At 49.4% G+C, this 23,332-nt stretch overlaps 2 protein-coding genes across 2 annotated transcripts; one reads left to right on the forward strand and one right to left on the reverse strand.

Annotated features, from left to right (window-relative positions):
* The first annotated feature begins 14,514 nt into the window (after positions 1-14,514).
* LOC138978509 (uncharacterized) lies at positions 14,515-17,605 on the forward strand. Its single transcript, XM_070351246.1, has one exon. The coding sequence runs from the start codon at positions 16,115-16,117 to the stop codon at positions 16,961-16,963; it is 849 nt and encodes a 282-aa protein (XP_070207347.1). The 5' UTR covers positions 14,515-16,114; the 3' UTR covers positions 16,964-17,605.
* Positions 17,606-21,039: 3,434 nt separating this feature from the next.
* Positions 21,040-22,869, reverse strand: LOC138977823 (uncharacterized). The gene is made up of 2 exons (XM_070350431.1): positions 21,385-22,869; positions 21,040-21,048 (listed from the first exon to the last, which is right to left on the reverse strand). Exons 1-2 carry the CDS (start codon positions 22,867-22,869, stop codon positions 21,040-21,042), a joined length of 1,494 nt encoding a protein of 497 aa, XP_070206532.1.
* Between the last annotated feature and the right edge of the window lie 463 nt (positions 22,870-23,332).

Raw genomic sequence — 23,332 nt, forward strand, 5'->3', positions numbered from 1 at the left:
CCATTCCTTGACATTGTCTGTCCAGCTCTTTCTCGGTCGGCCACGGCGACGACCACCCTCCAGAGTTCCCTGAAGTATAGTCTTGCACAGGGAGTCGTGCCTGGTGATGTGACCGAACCAGACAAGCTTGCGTCGTTTGACAGTGTCCAGGAGGGGTTCCTGGAGTCCCACGAGTGCCGTTGTTGTGTTCCGCACGTACTCGTTCGTCTTGTGTTCCAAGTATGAGATGCGCAGCAGTCTGCGCAAGCACTTGAACTCGAAGGCTTGGATCTTTCGTTCTGTTTCGGCTAGTAGTGTCCAGGTTTCACAGCCGTAGAGGAGGATGGAGACTACGAGGGACTTGTAGAGCCTGTACTTGGTGGAGAAGCTGATGGAGTTGCTTGTCCACAACCTGCTCAGTCTGGCCATCGCTGAGGTCGCCGTGGCGATTCTGATGCGGACCTCCGCGGTACTGGTGCCGTCCTTGGACAGGGTTGCTCCCAGGTACTTGAACTTGCTGACCTCTTCCAGTTTCTCGCCGTTCATGGTGATGACTGCACTGGTGTCGTTCGTGCTGTTAACCATCGTCTTGGACTTCTCCGTGCTGACTTCCATCCCGTACGCTCCTGCTCTCTCCGATAGTCTGTTGGTGAGATCTTGTAGCTCGCTGTTGCTCCCACCCATGAGGTCTATGTCGTCAGCGAATCTCAGGTTGGAGATGGGTCTGCCGCCGATGGAGATGGAGGTGTGGTGGTCGTGGAGGGTCTCCTGCATAATCTGCTCCAGGAAGAGGTTAAACAGGACAGGGGAGAGTAGGCATCCCTGGCGGACACCTACTGAAGTCCTGAAGAACTCTCCTATCTGTCCATCGAGGAGCACTGCACTGCTGGCGTTCGCGTAGAGTTCTTGGATGACTTGCACCAGCCCTTCCTCAATGTTGAACCCTCGTAGGACCTGCCAGAGGCCGTCGTGCCACACTCGGTCAAACGCCTTCTTGAAGTCGATGAAGTTGTGAAAGAGCTCCTGTTGGTGTTGGAGATGTTTCTCGATAATGACCCTGCAGTTGAAGATCTGTTCCACTGTGCTCCGCCCAGCTCTAAAGCCCGCTTGTTCTTCCGCCAGCAGTTCCTCAACCTTACTCTTTAGACGGTTGAGGATGATGCGGAGCATGACCTTGCTTGGGTGGCTGATGAGGCTGATGGTGCGATAGTTCTGGCACAGCTTGAGGTTGCCCTTCTTCGGTAGGGGGATGACCAGAGACTGGGTCCACTCCTCGGGCCACTTCTTCTCCTCCCAGATCTTCTGGCACAGTGCCGTCAGTGCTGCAGTCGTTGCCTCCCCTCCGTACTTCAGCAGCTCAGAAGGGACGTTGTCCACTCCCGGTGACTTTCCTGCCTTCAGACTTCGCACTGCCTTCTCTACCTCGGCCTTGAGTACTGGTGGACTCATGTCGTCCACTTCAGGGCGGGGGTTGCTCTGTAGGAGACTGGGGTCTGGTTGAAGCGGGTAGTTGTACAGGTCGCTGCAGTACTCAGTCCACCTGCTCAGGACTGCGACACTCTCGGTCAGGAGGTTCCCGTCAGCGTCTACGATGACACTTGCCTTGGGCTGACTGGTCTTGGTGAGGGTCTTGAGGGTGCTGTAGGCCTGCTTACTGCTGCCTTTGGTCATCTCCTTGTCGATGATGTTGCACTGCTCCTCAGTCCACTCCTCCTTTGCCTCCTTCATCTTCTTCCTCACTTCCCTATTCGCGGTCACACACACACACATTCAACACACTCAAGTTCAACAAAAAGGAGAAAATGACGATTGAAGAAAAAAACCATCTCTCTCTCTCTCTCTCTCTCTCTCTCTCTCTCTCTCTCTCTATCTCTCTGCACACAAAAACACAGGTTCAATTCCGACAGAAAGAAAGGAAAAACCTCTCTCTCTCTCTCTCTCTCTCTCTCTCTCTCTCTCTCTCTCTCTCTCTCTCTCTCTCTCTCTCTCTCTCTCTCTCTCTCTCTCTCTCTCTCTCTCTTACACGCACATACACAGAGAAGGACAACATTATAATGTATAGAATCTGGGAGGGGAGTTTGGGCGCAGTTCTGTGCATGCACCCAGTCACCTGATTTCTGTTCATCTTTCTCCCTGCCAACATTACTTGTCATGCCAATAAAGCAATCCTTCAAAAAGCTGCTGCGGCACGTTCACACAACGCTCTCGTCATGCGTAGGTCTATTTGATGCGCGTTGCCCCTGGCAACCAGAGGGCGTGGCCCATGTGATGCGTTGATTAGAAAAGACAGTGACGAGTGATCAAGAAACACAATGCACAGAAAGTGTGTGTTTTGCTGATAGTGTTTTCTCTGCACTTGCATAATGATGATGTCGTTGGTGAGATCTGCAGCATCATGATTATATCGTCCCTGTCGATGGCACATGAAATAGAGGATGCAAAAATCAACTAGTCAGTCTGATGTGCAATATCAATTTAAAACAAGCTGTTTTGGAATTCTTTCGCCTGGTTGCAAAAGCAAAAACAAAAAAACACACCAACGCAAAAAAAAAAAAAACCCGGGCGTTTTCGTAGATAGGCTTACTGTACACAAAGTTCTTCATAAACAAAAGAATAATGCCGAACAAAAGACAAGACTGCAAAGGTATTTTTCGTTAGTCCATTTTTGTTTACCTACTAAATCGCTCAAGCTCAGCCCCCCCCCCCCCCCCACCCCCCCCTCTCTCTCTCGCACGTACGTGACACGCGAGCGCTCACCCCCCCCCCCCCCCCCCCCCCCCCCCCCCCCCCCCCCCCCCCCCCCCCCCCCCCCCCCCCCCCCCCCCCCCCCCCCCCCCCCCCCCCCCCCCCCCCCCCCCCCCCCCCCCTCCCCCCCCCCCCCCCCCCCCCCCTTGAGTCTCTCTCTCCGTCAGTGGTGCCTGCGACTGATGAAAGGACACCCTTGGGACCAACCAAAAGTGACATATTGCAGGTAAACCTTTTATAACATGTATATTTTGATATAAAATCAACGGACAACAGAAAGTGTCCTCTCGTCGAAGGGGCCTCACAATGCAGATACATGCACCACTGTAAGAAGAAAATGTAAGTTTTACGCCCTCACGGCAAAGCCATTAGGGGCATGTTACACACACCACTGTAATCACAAGTGAAACGCTTTATTGAAAACTTTAAATGTCACCATGACCGTGATCATGACGCAGAAGAAAAACTAAATTTACATGATTGAAAACATCGACATACTTGCTCCCACCTTGGTATGACTCATTGGCCTGACCTTTCAAGCGAAAATAATCAATGCGAATTGAAGGCACAGTTCTTCCCATGTAAATGATTCGGCTCGCTGTCTTAGATTAGGCCAAGCTTTTACACTGAGTAAACCATCTCTCCACTTCATCTTGAACTGACACGCGGCCAGTACTGGCCGCGTGTTCAAGATGCTCTCCACTTCAACTGGCATACCGAAATTCAACAAGCTGGGTGCTTCCTGTGCAGGGCGGGATGTTTTGACGAATTAATTTCGTAACTGACACTAGTGTCAATCTACAAATCGATTCATTACACACACAAAATTGGCCTAGGAAACAGCCAGGATGCTGAGTTCTCGATTTGCGTCGAAGTGCATAGATGACCTTGGTCAGATTTGAGATAGTGAGAGAAAAAACAAGTCGCGTAAGGCGAAATTACAACTTTTAGTCAAGCTGTCGAAGTAACAGAATGAAACTGAACTCACTGCATTTTTACAGCAAGAGCGTATACTCGTAGCATCGTCAGTCCACCGCTCGATGCACAGCGGGCAGTGAAATTGACAAGAAGAGCGGGGTAGTAGTTGCGCTGAGAAGGATAGCACGCTTTTCTTTATCTCTATTCTTTTTAACTTTCTAAGCGTGATTTTAATCCAAACATCTATATGTTTTTGGAATCAGGAACCCACAAGGAATAAGATGAAATTGTTTTTAAATCGATTTCGGAAATTTTATTTTAATAATAATTTTTATATTTTTAATTTTCAGAGCTTGTTTTTAATCCGAATATAACATATCTATATGTTTTTGGAATCATAAAATGATGAAGAATAAGATAAACGTAAATTTGGATCGTTTTATAATTTTTTTTTTTTTTTTACAATTTTCAGATTTTTAATGACCAGTCATTAATTAATTTTTAAGCCATCAAACTGAAATGCAATACCGAAGTCCGGCCTTCGTCGAAGATTGCTTGGCCAAAATTTCAATCAATTTGATTGAAAAATGAGGGTGTGACAGTGTCGCCTCAACTTTTACAAAAAGCCGGATATGACGTCATCAAAGACATTTATCGAAAAAAAGAAAAAAAACGTCCGGGGATATCATTCCCAGGAACTCTCATGTCAAATTTCATAAACATAGATCGGTCCAGTGGCCGAGGTCTTGTCGGTAGCGCAAATAAGTTAGGTTACGCATGGAGTTACGAACACGTAAAGCCTACATATTCCGTAGCTCCGCAAATGCCGCGTAACTTGGTGGTCACGACGCTTGCTTAGTCGTTTGCGGAGTAACGAAATACGTAAGGAGCTAACGCTGTGCGCAAAGTTGTACTATTTTTTCACCCATTGCACACTGCTACTATCGAAGCCAGCTATGGCAATCCGAATGGTGCAAATGTCCCTTCTAGCTCTTGATGTCTAAATAACGCATTATTTAGCTAAACAATGCTTTATTTAACTATATCATGCATTATTTAGCTAAATAATGCATTGTTTAACTTAAACAATGCATTATTTACAGATACAGAAAAAAGAGAGCACAAAGCACTAAACAATGCATTGTTTAGCATAAATAATAGATTGTGTCTGTAAATAACTCATTATTTATAAATAATTACGCGTTTTCTCTAAACAATATATTATATGTAAATAAAGTGTTATTTAGATAAATAAAATATTATTTAAATAAATAAAATATTATTTAGATAAATAAAATATTATTTGGATAAATAAAATATTGTATGTAAATAAAATATTATTTAGATAAATAAAATATTATTTAGATAAATAAAATATTATTTGGATAAATAAAATATTATTTAGATAAATAATTTATTATTTACTGTTTTTGCCTTGAAATAGTATTATTACGCTAAATAATGCTTTATATAGCTATATAATAGGTTTCCGCTATATAATTCATGATTTGGTAAATAATACATTATATACCGTAAATAAAATATTATTTACTGTAAACAATATTCATTGTTTAGCGAAGTGCATCGAAGCCGATATTTCTCTTGTTGTTTTTTACCATGTGTTTCCGTGGATCCACGAGAGCTCTGTTGATTCTCAAACTGACCAATCAGACAACTAGCATCTGTCTCGGCGTACTAAAGCTACATCCGCTTCGCTTCCGACCATCTTCGAATAGGCTTCATTCCTAAAAAGGACAAGTCCGACAACTCTTCCTTGCAGAAGGTCTGGCAGAGTGACTTCCCTTGAAACCTGCAACAAACTTCCATGAAAAATGGCGGATTTGTCTTCTAAGTGTGGCAAGCCTTTGGTTAGCGACCTTCAAAAGTACCTGAGAGACAGGGGTGTTTGTTTCGGAACCAGCAAGAAACATGAGTTAGAAGAATTGTGTAGGCTAGCAAAGGAAGTTGGACTTCAAACTGATCCAAACTTTCAGAACATACCTAGGGACACTTAGCATGGAAATTATAGTTGTGTAGTAACTTTTTAGGTGTGTGTCGCGTGCCAGCCTCAATATAGTCTACCACCCTACCTTGACCGACCCCCCGCCATCTTGAACTTCTGTTTCCCGTACCTTGCCACCTCCATCCGCTCGTCTCCGAGCACCATGCTTCGTGGTATACTCCTTGCCTTCCTTCTTTACGCTGCCTACCATCGCCTTGCACCTCCTCCTGCTGAACACCATGCCCCCAGCCACCTTGACTCTGCTTTCTGCAAGTATCGCCGTATTTTTACCTCCACCCCCCACCCCACTCCATCAAACCCGTGCATGTTTGCATTCGCCTTGCTATTATCAGGAGATGTTCACCTCAACCCCGGCCCACCGACTGTCTACATCTGCGGCTTGTGTGACCATAAGGTGTCCTGGAACTGTGTTTGCTGTGACGCCTGCAACATCTGGTACCACTTCTCCTGTGCGGATGTGGGAGCTTTGCGGACCGACCTTGACCGCTCAACAGCTGTCTGGAACTGCCCTAGATGCAACAGCTGCAACTGCGACAGCTTCACCTTCAGAAGCTATGAACTCGACTGTTCCAACTACTCAGTACTACCCCCTCCAGAACCTTAGCCAGACTATCAGTACATCTTCAGCCATAGACCCCTTTTCTCCACCCAGAGCCAGCAGCCCGAAGACCTCAAGTTCTCCACGTAGTACTCCACCTTCCACCCACCCCCCAGTACCCCCACCCCACCAGAGAAGCACCAGATCTGAAAGCTCCTCCGTCTTTGACCTTCCGCCAAAATCCAACCTAAGAGTCATGACTGTCAACTGCCAGAGCGCCGACTCCAAGAAGCAGGAGCTAGCAGCGTCCCTCCACTACGTCAAGCCCGACATCGTCTGCGGTACGGAGTCCTGGCTGCGAGGCATCCAACCAGGAAAGTCCCCATCACAAGACCACATCAAGTCGGCGGAAGTTTTTCCAGACTACTACGATGTGTACCGGAACGACCGAACCACTCGAGGGGGCGGCGTCTTCATCCTTGTACACAAGTCTCTTACTTCTGTCGAACAGCCCGAGTTCATCACCGACTGCGAGATCGAGTGGGTCAGAGTCAAGCTGAAGGACCGGAAGGACCTGCATGTGGGAGCGTTCTACATGCCTGACCGGAACCAGCACGACCTAACCGAGCTTCAAAGGTCGATTGACAAGCTCACCAACAACGGCAAGCTCCAACGAGAAGTCATCCTAGCAGGTGATTTCAACTGCCCCAACATCGACTGGTCCACCCACACCGCTTCCTCATCCGGCAGAGATAACGCCATACAGCAGTCGTTGATCGACATCACCTCCTCCTCCCTCCTCACCCAAATCCAACACACCCCCACCCGTGGCCCCAACATCCTAGACTTGGTCTTCACCTCCAACCCCTCCCTTGTAAAGTCCTCTGTAAGCGCCCCTGGCATCTCAGACCATGACATCGTAGTGTCAGACTTCAACACCAGGCCCCAGGTTACCCCGCAGAAAGCGCGCAAGAGCTACAAGTTCAAGAAGGCCAACTGGGACAACATGAAGAAGGACATGGACGATGCAGCCAGCACAGTCGAAGAGGAATACAAGGCAGGCAAGGACGTCAACACCCTCTGGGAAACGTTCAAGAGCCTCCTCGTTAGCTCCATGGAGAAAAACATCCCGTCCTTCACACTGCGGCGACCCCAGAACTTGCCTTGGCTCAACGCTTCCATCAGGAGGATGCTCAAGCGCAAGAAGAAACTGCTAAAGCGTGCAAGGGCTACGAAGAGCTGGTCCCCCTACAGGAACTACCAGAAATACTGCAGACGAGAGCTCCGGCGTGCCGAGTGGCAGTACATCAATGGCACCATCCAAGAGGGACTAGACCAGAACGACTCCAAACCCTTCTGGCGCTTCATCAAGGCGAAAAAGCAAGACTCGACAGGTGTGGCCCCGCTAAAAGAAGACGGTAGACTCCACAGTGATAGCCAGACCAAAGCTGACCTTCTTTTAAAACAGTTCAAGTCTGTCTTCACCAAGATTACCAGCAGCACGCTGCCAAATCTTCTACCACCAACTGCCACCATACAGCCCATCAGTATCACCACAGCCGGTGTCGCCAAACTCCTTCAAAACATCAAACCCAACAAAGCCTCTGGTCCCGACAACATCCCCAACATCGTCCTTAAGACCCTAGCCCACCACATAGCACCATCCCTGTCCGTCATCTACCAGCTCTCATTAGATTCTGGGCGTCTCCCACAAGATTGGCTCAGTGCCAACGTCGCGTGCGCGTTCAAGAAAGGCGACCGTCACTGCCCAGCCAACTACCGCCCCATTTCACTCACGTCTGTCCCTTGTAAGATGCTGGAGCACATCATTAGCCGCCACATCCTATCCCACCTTGAAACCAACAACATTCTGACAAATCTAAATCATGGCTTCCGATCCGGCTATTCCACAGAGACCCAGCTCCTGACAACAACAGAAGACCTGCTATCCTCATACGACCGGGGGCGCCAAGTCGACATGGCCATCTTGGATTTTTCCAAAGCCTTCGATACGGTACCCCATGATCGTCTCCTCCACAAACTCAACAACTACGGAATCTCCGGCTCCATACTCGCCTGGCTCCAGACCTTCCTCACCCAACGTACCATGCAGGTAGTTGTGGAAGGCACGACCTCCGCCCCAACCACTGTCGACTCTGGAGTCCCGCAAGGCACCGTGTTAGGGCCTCTTCTCTTCCTTTGCCACATCAACGACCTCCCGGATGCAGTCAAGTCCCAAGTGTGCCTCTTCGCAGATGACTGCCTCCTCTACAGGGAGATCGTTGACTTCAGCGACCACATCGCCCTCCAGGAAGACCTGAAGAGCCTTGAATCCTGGGCAGAGAGATGGGGCATGCGCTTCAACGCTACAAAATGCTACGTCATGACTCTAGCACGGAAAACCCCTTCCTCCTACCTCTATTCCCTAGACAGCACCATCCTCAAGAGTGTACCCACGAACCCCTACCTTGGCATTCAGTTCTCGAACGACCTAAAGTGGTCCACCCACATCAACTACATCACTAAGAAAGCTAACAGCACCCTCGGATTCCTCCGCCGCAACCTGCGCCACTGCCCATCAAACTGCAGGCACAACGCCTACCTTGCCCTCATCCGCCCTCTTCTTGAGTATGGTGCCACCATCTGGGACCCATACCTTAAGCAGGACGTCGAGAGATTGGAGCGCATACAGCGGAACGCATCCCGCTTCATCTCTGGTGACTACAGAACCACGACTCCTGGCTTCGTCACTGGGCTCCTACACAAGCTCCAACTACCAACCCTCCAGGAACGTCGCGAACACCTGCGTCTAACCTCCTTCTACAAAGTGGCTGAGGGGCTGGTGCCGGCAATCCCGCCTGACAAGTTCCTGACCCCTCAAAAACCAGGACGCCTCATTCGTCCACGTCAATCTTCCAGAGACTTTAGCACCTCGAATCCAGTAGACAACTACATCAGGAACAATAGCAGATGCTTCACTGTGCCACGCTGTAACACTGAGCAATACAGACATTCGTTTTTCCCAAAGACTGTAGTGGCCTGGAACCAATTAGATGAAGAAACTGTAACCTCGGCATCGACCGAGAGCTTCAAGTCGGCGCTGGCAGTAGCCAGACGACGATAAAGAACTAGCTGCGCACCCCCCACTCCGCTGCAACAATGCCAGACATCTGGATGACTTGTTCTACAAGTGCAGCGTAACAGACAGATACAGATACAGATACAGATGGCTACATCGAAGACCGCGAAGAAGTGATTGGATCAAAGCTTGTTCTGAACTTGTTGATGGAAGCGTAACTCTGACCCTGAGTATCCTGCCTGCTTTTTCTGTGTTTGACATTTGTTCATACTTACTGTCAAAGAACGTACCTCTGACCTCTATTAGGGACTACCGCCGCTCAGAAGCATTTTCACTCATGCAAGACGGCTACGTGACACGTGTGGAAACTGTTCAGATACCGAACGTTCAGGGATATTTCGCTCTCAAAGCAGCAGTCAAGCCCAGAACACGTGATAAAGACCCAGTGAGTGGAAAGGCGTTTTATAATACCTGGGCTATCATCACTGATGTAGGGACCGACAACAGAATGTATGTATGTATGTATGTATGTGTGAACAGGCAAAGTTGAACTTAGTTATTGTTCACAACTTGCTATTGCGTCGTCTGCTACCTTTCTTTGTTTACCATTTCGGCTAGTAGGTTAGCTCCCCTGATTCACCAAGACTGACCTCCTTAGAGGCTGACCTAATTACCCAGTCTCATTGGTCCAGCGAGCGATGCATAGCTGACTTTTGAATCGGTGAAGGGATTTTAAGATGACCATTTGCAACATATCTTGTAGACTCTTTGTGTAGGCAAATTACATTTTGAATTAGGGAATTGTTTAAAAGGTATTCTGTAGGCAAGTTTTTCTAAGCAACTTATTGTGTAAGTTGAGTTTTCAGCGTGTGGTCAGCGCACTACTTTTATCGCCCTATCATCTTAGCTGCAGTCAGTCCGGTACTGCTCTAGAACTGTCCTTTCCGCACTGTGCCATCTTGAACCAGTGACCACATTTTTTATCTTCTGGCTGCGTTTCACCAGTTTGATCTGATTCCCGGACCGGTATGTCTCTATTGTTGTATTTTTATTGTTGTGGAAAGTTGCTTTGTGTATGCGATTCTTCTTCTTTTCGATCGCCGATCACACTTGGAGTCCAGATCTTGAGATATAATTAGTGGTCCTCTGCAGCGCAGCCACTGGCCCGTACAGCTTGTTGTGCAGGGACTCCGGCATTGGCCAGATTTCCTCTCTCAGCACCTGGTGGTTCCTGCAGTCTCGTAGGATGTGGGCCGTGTCCTGCTCTGCTTCCCCACAAGAACACATGGGGGAGGGCACAACATGCAGCTTCTTGTGGAGATGCTGGTTAAGTCTGTTGTGTCCCGTTCTCAGGCGGAAGATGACCACCTGCTGTGGTCTGGATAGCAGGTGGTAGCTGTCCTGTGGCTGGGGCGTCCTGTGCAGAGACTTAATGATGGTCTTCATCTCTGTCAGGCTCACAGGGTTGTTCTCTTGCTCATCTTCTGCACCCAGCTTTGCCATCCTGTCCGCCTCTTCGTTTCCTTGTACACCACAGTGGGAGGGGATCCATTGCAGTACTGTTCTCAGGCTTTTGATGTTGTGTAGAGCGTGTTCCAGCTGAGGCAGTTTGCTACTGGTCATTGCTTGTAGTACTGACAGAGCGTCAGTCAGGAAGACCACCTGGTTGTCATGGTTGACTCTGTCGTTGATGGTGTATGCTGCATGGATCAGTGCCTGTACCTCAGCTCTGTAGTTTGTACAGTGGAGGCCTGTTGGTATAGCCTCTGCTTGCCTCTCTCCACTGGGGTACTGGACATACACCCCCGCTCCTCCATTTTTGACGGCCTCTGTGGCTGACCCATCAGTATACACCCGTATCCATGCTTCTTGGGGGTACCTTTCTTCAAGCATGGCAAGAGTCAGGGCTTTTTTCGTCACATTGCTCTGCTCGTCCTTTGTTGTGAGGTAGGGGACACTGGTCTGTATGTCCAGGTTTCCTTGTCTGTCTTCCCAGGGTGGGGCGTCAAGGGAGAAAGATGGTGGCTCCACTAGCTCTGGCATCTCTGTCTGATGTTTCTTCTGCAAAGCCCTTGCCTCAAGAGCGAAGCTTGATCTTTTCAGCCTGCCTGAGGACATCTTCTTGAGTCTGTCACTCATTGGATGGGCATGAGTGCACTGGTACTTGGTGGCTTGTACCATTGTTTTGCAGTCTCGCCTTTTGCTCAGTGGAGGAATGCCAGTCACCTGTTCCATCTTCTGTATGGGTGTTGATTTCATTGCGCCCGTGATGATTCTCAGCGCTTGGTTCTGTACTTTGTCTAGGGCCTGCTGGTGTGTCTTGGCTGCTGTTGCCCAAGAGCTTGATCCGTACTCAAGGTGCGGTCGTACAGTCCCCTGGTAGACTGATTTCAAGATCTTCTCGTTTGCACCCCAGTGTGATCCTGCCAGCTTCCGCATGATGTTTAGTTTTCTCCTGGCCTTTCCCTCTGCATTCATGATGTGTTGTTTCCAGGTCATGCGCTTGTCATAGGTGACCCCCAGGTATGTTTGCTGGTCTTCAAATTTCAGGGATGTGTCACCCAAGGTCAGTTTGCCAGGTGTCGCTTTGGCAGAGAGTGTGAAGAGAGTGGCAGTGGTCTTCTCCCTGTTGATGGTCACACACCAGTCTTCCGCCCACGCTGCAACCTTTTCTAGGGCAAGTTGCATCCTGTAGGTTGCTGTGGTTGCATACTCTTCCGAGCACCAGAGAACAAGGTCATCAGCATACAGTGCCGCTTGGACTCCCTTGGGCAACTCTGGTACCAGGTCGTTAATGAAGAGTATGAATAGCGTGGGGGAGAGTACTCCTCCCTGTGGAACTCCTTGGCGTAGTAGCACCTTTCGGCCACAGTGACCGTCCACCAGCACTCTGGCCTTTCGGTTGTGCAGGTACGACTTGGTCCACTGGTACATGTTGCCTTTGACGCCGGAACGTAGGAGCTTCACAAGGAGTCCATCTTTCCAGACCTTGTCGAAGGCCTTCTGCAGGTCAATGAAAGTGGCCAGGGTGACCTTCTGGGCCTGGTAAGCATCCTCTATGACCTGGCTAAGGTGTGTTGTCTGGTCCTCCGTATTTCTGTGCTGTCGGAAGCCGGCTTGTTCTGGGACGATGATGCTTTCTGATTCCAGGTACAGCTGCAGGCGCTGGTTGACAATGCGCTCCATGGTTTTGCATACGCAGCTTGTCAGGCTGATGGGTCGGTAGCTCAGGGTTTTGGTCTTGTTTTTCCCTTTCTTTAAAACTGGGATCATCCTGGCTTCCTTCCAGCACTGAGGTACCTGTCCCTGTCTCCAGCTGAGGTTGAAGATGCCCAGTAGTTTCTGGAGGGCCGAGTTGCCTATGTGTTGCAACATCTCATTCGTAATGTTGTCTGGACCTGGAGACTTCTTCTTTTTGAGCTTCTTGATGGCATTCTTCAGCTCGGCCATGGTGATGTTTTGTTGCATGGCATCCTGGACGTTTGTTTCTGTTCTTTCTCTAATTTCTGTTCTGACTTCCTTTTGTAGAGGCAGGGGTATGGTGGTGTCGCTTTCTCCCCGATATGCTAGGGCGAAAGCATTGGCAGCGGCTTTTCCAGTGAGTGTTCTTCCTTCCTCCTCCAGGGTGATCTTCTGTCCCTTGTTGCCCTCTTCATTCAGTGCTCTTGTAAGTTTCCAGAGCTTTGTTGTGTCTTTTTCCATATTCAGCCCTGCCGTCTTTTCTCTCCAGCCTCTTCTCTTGCACTCTAGCTTTGTCTTCAGATGTTTTGCTTTGCTTTCTTGGAGTTTGATGTTGTTCTCCTGGCTAGGGTTCGTCTCTGCCTCTTCTCTCATTCTTGTGAGTGCATCGTGCGTCTTCTGCAGCTCATCGGACCAGTATGGGATGTAGTCCTTCCTCACTCCACGTGGGATGCTGTCCTTGGCTGCCTGGATTATGCTAGCATTGAATTCCTTTATCACGTTGTTGATGTTTCTCCCCTCTGTTTCTATGGATCTGGTCAGCTCATTTGTTCGTATGTTGAACAGTCCCCACTTTGCCTTTTTGTAGTTCCATCTCGGGTGTTGTGGATGCTCAGATGCTGAGTCTCTACTGATGGTAAGGAGAACTGGGCGATGGTCGCTTCCACCCAGCTGTTCATCCACTTTTCTTGAGATGTTTTTCTGGATGTCATCCGTGCACAATGCCAGGTCTGGTGTTGTTGTTGAGTGCCAGCGGCGCGAGTAGAAGGTAGATGGATCTCTGGGGTCGTTGACAAGGATCAGGTGGTTGTCGTCCTGCCAAGATTCAATGTCTTCTCCTCGCCTGTCTAGTGTTTTATATCCCCAACTCTGGGACTGGCTGTTAAAGTCTCCAGCGATGAGGAAGCCGCTGTCAGGGACCTGGATTGTGTCAAGCGACAACATCTTGTCGTTGGGGCAGTAGTAGTTGACGATGTTCATCTTGCTGTCATTGGTCGTTATCTTGACTTCTATGTACTCTGCTTCTTCCATGTATCTGTTGGTTTCACTGGCATTTATGTTGTTCCTGACCAGAGTCATCACTCCTCCTTTCTTCCTCCCTTGTCGGTCACTCCTGAACACCTGGTACCCTCGGATCTTAAAGGGCTTGCCTTCTTGCAGGTGTGTTTCCTGAATGCAGCAGATGTTGATGCTGTTTTCATAGAGGAAGTGCTCTAATTCTTCCTTCTTATTGGATACCCCCTCTGCATTCCAATGCATGATGTTAATAGTGGGGTTGTCCTTGGCTCTGCTGTTTTTCCGGCCAGTCGCTTTCCTTTCTCGTCCCCTGGCTCCACAAGACGAGATGAAGGGACCTCCAGTAGCTGAGGGTGGACTTCTTTGAGGCGCGGAGCCCGGCGCTGCACCTGCCTGGTGGATCCTCACAGGGCGAGCACCATTACTGTCAAATCTGTTTCCAAGTGTCATAATGGCAGTTGATGCGTAGTGTTGTGGTTTGTTGGAGTGCGCCGTGCGGCCCAACACATACGTTTTCAGCACTCGAGGTTTCTGTCAGGGTTACCTCACCCTTAGCTCATGGCCCAAGGACCTGCCCTGTGAGCACAAGGTTGGTCCATATTAGTCTGGCCTCTACCCTTCGGCCTGTCCAGCTTGGGAAGCCCTGCCAGGAGTTTACACTCCCGCTGGCATAGCTCTTAGGGTCACCGAGACACGCAAACCACCACACCACGTTAAGGAATGGGCCATGTGGTGGTTGTGTATGCGATGATTTTTATGTTCCTTATTTTGGTTTAGGATACTTATTTTGAAGAATTAAGATTTCTTCACAAGCACTTGTTTGATTTACTATCTTGTGATCAGTGCGCGGGTCTGATCAGTGCCAGAATCTTTTATTTCCCTTTCGAGTCTAACTCATTTTGTTTAAATCAACTTTAACTGCTGATGTTGATCATGGGGTATTTTCCTGTAACTTTTGGAAGGGACGTTGCTGTTATCAGTCTTTGTAGAACTTTGATTGTTTCTAGAATTGGTCCGATTCAAAGTGGCCGGTCTCAAAGCGTGGGTTTCCAAACTAGGTCAAACCCGTCAGTCAGTTGCTGAAGCTCACGCGGGAGATCTATTTTTAGCTAGGGATATGGAGTCTCCTCCCATATAAGGAAGTTTTACATCACTTCCGGTATTCCAGGGTAAACAAGGGAACCCCTTCTGCTCTGACTTGGCCCGTTTGTTTTGAAACTTCAGCTTTGGGTTTCCTTTTGTAATTATAATTGTTTTTATCCGCTTTCTGTTTAGTGTTACAGCTGATTCTTGTAGGTTACTTTGGGGAATTTCCGGCACTGATTTAGATGAAAGTTTACTTAGATTTGTGTGGATTGTTTTGACTTAAAGTTATTGATGCATTGTTTTTGCAAACAAATTATAATATGTTGTATATAATGTATATAATTGTGTAACTATTTTTGATGCTTTTTGATAAAACTATGTTTATTGATTATATCTTTCTGTCAGGTTAGATTCTTTTTCTAAATTCTTTTACTTAGTTTATTTTTGTGTGGATTAGTGACCTCAGGTCTTTGGATTTTCAGTATGTAAGCTGATGCCTACCGGTACCAGCTGATGATGTGAGGCGACCCATGACCGCCTGTTTATTGGTTTATTTTCTGCTCTGAGGTTTGTTTACCTGCAAATTCGCAACATTACGGTTACTTTGTCTTGTTAATCTGTCAGCTTAGTTTTGTTGATTGTGGAAGGACAGTTGTGCCTGTGTTATTATAATATGTCTGTAAATACTTAATTGTGTGTGTGTGTGATTACAAACCTAAATCTGGATGTCTGCTTGAAAGTGATGATTTTATAAGAGAATTTAAGCATCGGATTGGGCGGAAGGTGTGTCTACTGGGATTGTTTGTCGAGTTTAACAATATTAGACGAATGTTCATGAGTTGTTTTCTTTCTTTGTGATCTCTCTGTATATAGTTATGACTATTTCTTTTTGGATGATTGCGATTCATCACATGTTGATGTTTCTGCAACTATTTGTGTGTTCACTGTCTTTATGACAGTCATGACAAATACTTTTCTTTTGATTTTTATTCTTTGATCTTGTACATTTTCTTATGTTGTTTTATACTGGCATGTTCCAGGTGTGAGGTGTGAGGTGTGAGGAGATGAATAAACCCATGCACACTCTATGCAAGATGCTCGAGTTTTCCTTCCCCTTGTTACAACTGGCGTCGTCGACACAGGATGCGAAGGACTCCACCTCAGGGCGCGGGAGAGCCACGACTACGATGACAGATCGCTAACTGATATTGTTTGACATTGTGCTTGCATTTTCTGTATTTTGTGCCTGTTGATTGTATATATACACAAGATGGGTGAACCAACGTTGCAGGATTTGGCTGCGGAGCTTCAGGCACTCAGGACCCGAGGACAGCAGATTGTCGTCATCCCCAAGGAGAGGACTGTGAAGAAGTTCTGGGGGGCAACGGAATCTCTTCGACAGTTCGAGGAAGAGGTGAAGGAGCTGTGGGCCTCTGGGCCTGACAAGACGAATGCGGAGAAGGTCAGCGCAATCTTGAACAATATTAGCGATAGCGTGAGAGACGAGTTGGAATGTCACCCAAAGACATCGAGGGAAAACCCAGACAGTCTTTTGAAGATTGTCAAGGACACTTACGGAGAGAAGAGGACCCTGAGCGCTCTGCTTGGCGAGTTCTACAACACCTCCCAACGGCCCCGCGAGAGCGTGAGGGAATACTCACACTCCCTCAACAAGATGTTTAGGGATGTGCAGCGGCGACAGGTGGCAGACGAAGATCAGGCCTTAGAGGACAAGGTTCTTAGGGACCACTTTGTGGCCAAACTTCATAGTGCGGACCTGCGGCGCCGTCTCCGGGAGAAAGTCCATGAAAAGCCAGCGTCAACCTTCCTGGAAATCCGCGACGAAGCCGTTCGATGGACCGCCGACGATGAAGGGAGTGAAGAAGTTAGGGCAGCTCCAGCACAGACAGATCTGCTAGCATCCACCATGGAGAAAATGCTGGACAAAATGCAAAGGATGGAGGAGCAACTCCAAGCACTTCAAAATGCACCCCGTCAGCAGCAACGCTTCACTCCGCGTGGGCCTCGTTTCACTTCGGATGGGCAGATAATTTGCTTTGGCTGCAATAAACCTGGCCACATCCGCATGAACTGTCCGGGAAACGCCAGACCTCAGTGAGCGCGGGTCAGGCTGCTGAGGAAAGGAAGACTGGCTCGCAGCTAGAGAAGCTGATAGGGAGTAGCCCGAGGACGACGGTGAAGGTGGGAGGACAGGAGGCAGAGGCACTAGTGGACACTGGCTCGCAGGTGACGATGATGGGAGAGAGTATGTTCCAGGAGATGTTTGGAAGGAACGGTAATCTTCAACCTGTGGACCAGTGTCTTCGTATCACTGCAGCGAACGGCCTCAGCATTCCCTACGTTGGCTACTTTGAGACAGACGTTGAGGTCTACGGTTGCTTGGTCAAGAATAGGGGTATCCTGGTGCGCAAGGACAGAGCTTCTGACAACGTCGACCCTATCATCCTCGGAATGAACGTGCTGCGAGACATAGACCCCAGCCACCTCCAGTTTGCCAAACCGCGCCACATCCAAGGCTTTGCCAGGGTGGCACGTATGTCCTCCTTTTACATTCCCCCCAAGTCCGTCAGCAGTATCAGGGCGACTGGTGCAGGATCCGCTTCTGGAGCAACAATCTTAGTGGAGCCCCTTGCTAGCTGCCCAGTGAAGGGTCTGCTAGTGCCAAGCACCCTTACCACCGTCCAAGGAAACAGCTTCTGGGTTGAAGTCATGAATCTTAGTGATGAAGGCGTGACTCTGCGCCAAGGCCTGCGGTTAGGTAGTGTGCAGACAGTAGATGGCACCCTGTCCCCTGATATATCGGTAGAGCTTGAGGCTCAGTCCCACCATATCCATGTTTCCCTCAACTCGACGACGACCCTTCTTCCAACGTCCCCGTCCCCATCCCAGTCCAAATTCCCTGATTCCCCTCCCCTACCAGTAGACCTAGATGGTTGTGAGTGTAGCCCAGCAGAGAGAAAGAGGCTTGAAGCACTGTTGCAACAGAATAGAGATATGTTTCTGTTGGATGGTGGAGCGCTGGGTTACACAGAGAGGACAACGCACACCATGCGCATGGAGGACGACCAACCAGTTGCGTCAACTTTCCGCAGAATCCCCCCCTCCCAGTATCAAGAAGTCAAAGAGCACATCCAAATTATTCAAAAGAGCTCTAGTCCCTTTGCGTCCCCGGTGGTAGTCGTTCGGAAGAAGGACGGTTCGATACGCCTTTGCGTAGACTACAGACGCCTGAATGCAAAGACCAAGAAGGATGCCTACCCTCTCCCACGCATCGACGACTCCTTGGATGCCCTTGGGGGTGCTAAGATGTTTTCTACCTTGGACCTAGCCTCTGGCTACCATCAGGTCGCCATGCGAGAACAGGACAGGGAGAAAACTGCCTTCATCACCCCCTTCGGCCTGTATGAATACCTGCGAATGCCGATGGGCCTTGCCACTGCTCCAGCAACATTTCAGCGCTTGATGCAGAGCACCATGAACGACTTGGTATTCCAGATTTTGCTCGTATACCTGGATGACCTCCTGGTTTACAGTGGAGACTTTGATGAGCACTTGCAGCGACTCCAGGCAGTTTTTGACAGACTGAAAGAGGTGGGCCTGAAATTAAACCCCAGGAAATGTTTTCTGGCAAGAAAGAGCGTAGAGTATTTGGGATACACGGTTTCTGGTGATGGCATTGCAACCTCCAAGTCCAAGATCTTAGCAGTCAACGACTGGCAGACACCCCAAACGCTGCGCGACCTTCGAGGATTTTTAGGCTTTGCTTCCTATTATCGCCGCTTTGTCAAGGACTTTGCCAAACTTGCACTTCCACTTCACCGTCTTGTCTCTCTGATTTACCAGCAAGACGGGGAGAGGAAGAGGAAGAGTAAGCACCAGCGCCTCGGATCAGGATGGACTTCCGATTGCCAACTTGCTTTCAACGCTTTGAAGTCAGCCCTCACGACGGCCCCTGTCCTTGGCTATGCCGATTACACCCGGCCGTTCATCCTGGAAACAGATGCCAGCATGGAGGGTCTTGGAGCTGTGCTGTCCCAGGAGCATGACGGTGGTCGGCGTGTAATTGCCTACGCTTCAAGGAGTTTGCGCCCAAACGAGAAACAGATGCAAAACTATAGTAGCATGAAACTGGAGTTGCTCGCCATGAAATGGGCGATGTGTGAGAAGTTCCGATGTTACTTGATGGGCGCCTCTACAACTGTCTTCACCGACAATAATCCGCTCAGCCATCTTCAGACTGCAAAACTAGGGGCGGTGGAGCAGAGATGGGCAGCAGAACTGGCCTGCTTCGACTTCTCCGTCAAGTATCGCTCTGGTAAAGAAAACGCAAACGCTGATGCTCTGTCAAGATTCCCTGTAGAGAAGCCGGAAGGACCAGGAGACGAGCTGACAGCTGTATCCTGCTCAGCCCAGGCAACTCACCCTCGCCCCAACACCCCCATTGTTGCTGTCCATCACGTTACAGTGAGAGAGCTTTCGGACATAGGAAGGGCAGAGAAGACAGAGAAGGCCTCAGAATACTCCGAATTTGAGAGACTACAAGCCAGCACCTTCCCTTCCCTTACTCCACAACAAATTTCCCAGTCCCAGGAAACTGATCCCTCCATTTCCCCCCTTCTCCCTGCAGTTAGATGCAAAACCAAGCCCCCCAGATGCAAGCGAACCAAGCTAGACTCTGAGTACATAGCACTGGTCAAGCAGTTCAACAAGCTTGCTGTCCATGATGGTGTGCTGTACAGGGAGGTACAAGACCCAGTCCACGGCCCTGTGAGACAACTTGTCGTGCCTCAGTCACTCCGTGCTGCCGTGCTGGACAGTGCCCACGACAGGAACGGGCACCAGGGAGCTGACCGTACCCTTCAGACTCTGCGGCAACGGGCGTACTGGCCTAACATCCACTTGGACGTGGAAGAGTATTGTCGACGGTGCCAACGATGTCAGCTCGCCAAAGAGTCCAGCGCCAAAACTCACACACCCATGGGGCATCTCCTAGCGTCAAAACCCCTGGAGGTCATTGCCGTTGATTTTACCCTGTTGGAGCCAGCCAGTGATGGCACGGAAAATGTTCTTGTCATCACAGATGTTTTTACCAAATACACTGTAGCCATCGCCACTAAAGACCAGACAGCAGCGACGGTGGCAAAGACGTTGATCAAGCACTGGTTTGTTCATTACGGGGTGCCACAAAGAATCCACTCCGACAAAGGCCGCTGTTTTGAGGCAAACCTCATCCAGGAACTATGCAGACACTATGGTATTGAGAAATCCAGAACAACCTCGTATCATCCTGCTGGAAATGGACAATGCGAGAGATTCAACAGGACCATGCACGGCCTTCTCAGAACCCTTTCAACAGATCAGAAGAGGAGATGGCACGAGCACCTGTTGGAACTCACGCACATCTACAACCGCACCCCCCATCAGTCCACTGGCTTCTCCCCCTTCTACCTCATGTTTGGACGTGAGCCCCGCTTACCCTTGGATCTTCTCCTAGGCGAGCCACAGCAGGAGTGGGCCAGGATCATGCCTACTCAATGGTTGGCTGGCCACCTGGAGAGACTGAGGGTGGCACATGAAAAAGCGGGGGAGCGCCTTGAACAGCAAGCTGCCAAAAGGAAGGCTACCCATGACAAAGGGAACCTCACGCCTGACCTGAGGGTCGGCGACAGTGTGGTGACCAGACGCCACTTGCCGGGGAGGAACAAAATCCAAGACATTTGGGGCGAGCGGGTCTATCACGTCACAGAAGTCCCTGGTGAAGGCGGAGGCCCATTTGTGATCTCCCCACGAGACGGCACAGGTGAAGCCAAGAGGGTGACAAGAACAGAAATACGCAAGTACCATCCCCCTCTTGGGCTCCAAGCCATGGGCCTGCCTGAGCCACGGGGCAAAGACACTGAGTTTGAGGGACCTGAGGAGGTTAGCACCTACCTAGAGTGGCACGTGATCATTCCGGCAGCACCCCGATCCCGTATCCCCATACCCCAACCCCCAGCTCCACGAGCTGATGTTCCCCACGTCCCGGCCCAAGCTCCCCTCCCCCCTGTCTCACCGCCCTCGCCCACTGTGCAGGCCCCTCGCAAAGCCACTCCTGCCCAGTCAAACACGCCCATCGTGCTACGACGCTCCACATGACTGACAAAAGGGGTGAAACCAACCTGGAGATCTTAAACCTTAGTTTAACTGCTTAGCACAGGAAAGCGTTCTTTCTTATGTGCGACAGAAGACATTTAGTGATGATCATGCCGAAATTATTTTTTTGGTTGGACATGTTTGTTTTTTCTGTATTACCTGATTGAAGTGTCACCCATGTGGGTTTGACTTTTTCTAGTCATTTATACTGACTTCTTCTTCTTCTTCTTCTTGCGTTCACCGTCACACCATCAGTTTAGTCTGCGAGACGAATGACGTCGTGGCTTCCAGGTCTTGTCTGCTCCCATAGAGTTTGGTGCGGAGAGGGACTGATGCTGGCCACACTTTGTCTCTGATTGGTTTGAGTTGGGGGCATGTCATTAAGACATGTTCTGGAGTCTGGTCTTCCAGACCACAGGGACAGGTTGGTGATGGGGTCAGCTTCAGCTTCCTGAACATGTGGGCGTTGAGGCGACAGTGACCAGTTCGTAGTCGCATGATCACTACTTGCTGCCATCGTTCTAGGAGATGATATGCGTCTCTCGTGGATTGTGGTCGCATTGCTGCCTTCACGAGGGTTTTCTTTTCAGCGAAGCTGACTGGGTTGTCTGGTTGTTCCTCCCTGGCTCCGAGTTTGGCGAGCTCATCAGCTGTTTCATTGCCTGGAATTCCGCAGTGTGCTGGAACCCATTGCAGGACTACTCGTCGAGTCTTGGCAAGCTCCTGGAGTTTCTCCATCAGACGAGGAAGTTTGTTTCCTGCAAGGGCTTCCAAGGCAGACAGTGCATCGGAGAGGAAAACAACTTGGGGGCATTCGCTTTCCGAGTCATGAATCATGGAGGCTGCTTGCATGATGGCCTGAACTTCTGCTGCATAGTTTGAGCAGTACTTTCCTGTTGGTATCCCTGCTGTAGAAGTGTGCCCCTCAGGAGATCTGACAAGTACACCTGCTCCTCCATTGGCCACGGCGTTTGTTGCTGAACCGTCTGTATACGCGTGGATCCAGGCGTCTTCAGGGTACCGTTCAGCAATCATGGCGAGTGTTAGGGTGCGCCTGGCAGTGTCGTTCTGGGAATCTCTTGAGGTAACGTAGGGGACTGTGGTGGAGATGTGAAGATTCTTGTAGTCTTCATTCCATGGCTGCGGCAGATCTGAGAAGCTGATTGGTAGTGCTGATGGAGGTACAGAGGCTTGGTGCTCTCTGGCAAGTCTCTTGCTTTCATGTAAGAAGCTGCTGCGCTTGAGGCGGTTCTTTGTCAGGTTATTCATCCTCTTCTTCATCGGATGTGCAGGCAGGCACTTGAATTTCTCTGTCTGAACCATGACCTTGGCGTCTCTTCTCTGACTGAGGGGTTGAATGGCAGCAACTTCTTCCATGGCCTTTATTGGTGTGGATCTCATCGATCCAGTAATGATCCTGAGGGCTTGGTTTTGGACCCTGTCCAGTGTCTGCTGGTGGGTCTTCGCTGCTGCAGACCAAGCTGTGGAGCCATACTCAAGATGGGGCCTGACTGCTCCCTGGTAGACTCGCTTGAGTATCTCTTCGTTTGCTCCCCAGCTGGTTCCGGCTAGCTTCCGCATGATGGCAAGCTTGCGCCTGGCCTTTGCTTCAGCATTGTGGATGTGGGGTTTCCAGGTCTGTTTCTTGTCAAAAGTGACACCAATATATGTTGCCTCGTCATCACTTCTCAGGGGTGTGTCACCAAGCTTGATGGTTCCGGTCTTTTGTTTTGAGGATAGGGTGAAGAGTGTTGTGGAGGACTTTTCTTTGTTGATGGCAACACACCATTCATCTGCCCATGCCGCCAGCCGGTCAGCAGCCAGTTGCATCCTGTAAGTGGCAGTTGTGGCGTATTCCTCCTTGCACCACATCACCAAATCATCAGCATATAATGCAGCGTGGATACCTTTGGGAAGAATATTTATACTGACTGATGGTTGTTCTTCCACTTGGCGTTAGTGAGGATATTCTTTGGACTAACTGAGAGAGTACTATAACTTGCAAGTTTAAATACTTCTTGTTGACGAGTATGTGCAGGGAGCACTCAGTTAACTTCCATGGAAGGTTGTGGTTTGCCCATCATCTTGAAATAAATGATGGGAGTTGTCTTACTTATGTGGGTGTACCGGTGTTGGTCATTATTGTTTTGATGGAATGTTAATGTTATCACTCAGTGGTAGTGGTCATATCCTTCGCCAGAGCCCCTCTCTTGACGCGTTCAAGAGTAGGTTGAAGACTCAGTTCTTCCCGTAGCTGGCTGCGACTTTCATGCTCGACGTGATGTGCTGTGCCCCAAAAGACATTCTTGTGCTGTGCTCTGTGAGAGGTGTTTTC

The sequence above is a fragment of the Littorina saxatilis genome, linkage group LG10, assembly GCF_037325665.1.
Source record: "Littorina saxatilis isolate snail1 linkage group LG10, US_GU_Lsax_2.0, whole genome shotgun sequence".
NCBI classification, from domain to species: Eukaryota; Metazoa; Mollusca; class Gastropoda; order Littorinimorpha; family Littorinidae; genus Littorina; species Littorina saxatilis.

Excerpts from the sequence above, each read along its gene's own strand:
- LOC138978509 (XM_070351246.1), top strand. The coding sequence starts at position 16,115 with ATGGGTGAACCAACGTTGCAGGATTTGGCTGCGGAGCTTCAGGCACTC.
- LOC138977823 (XM_070350431.1), bottom strand. The coding sequence starts at position 22,869 with ATGTGGTGCAAGGAGGAATACGCCACAACTGCCACTTACAGGATGCAA.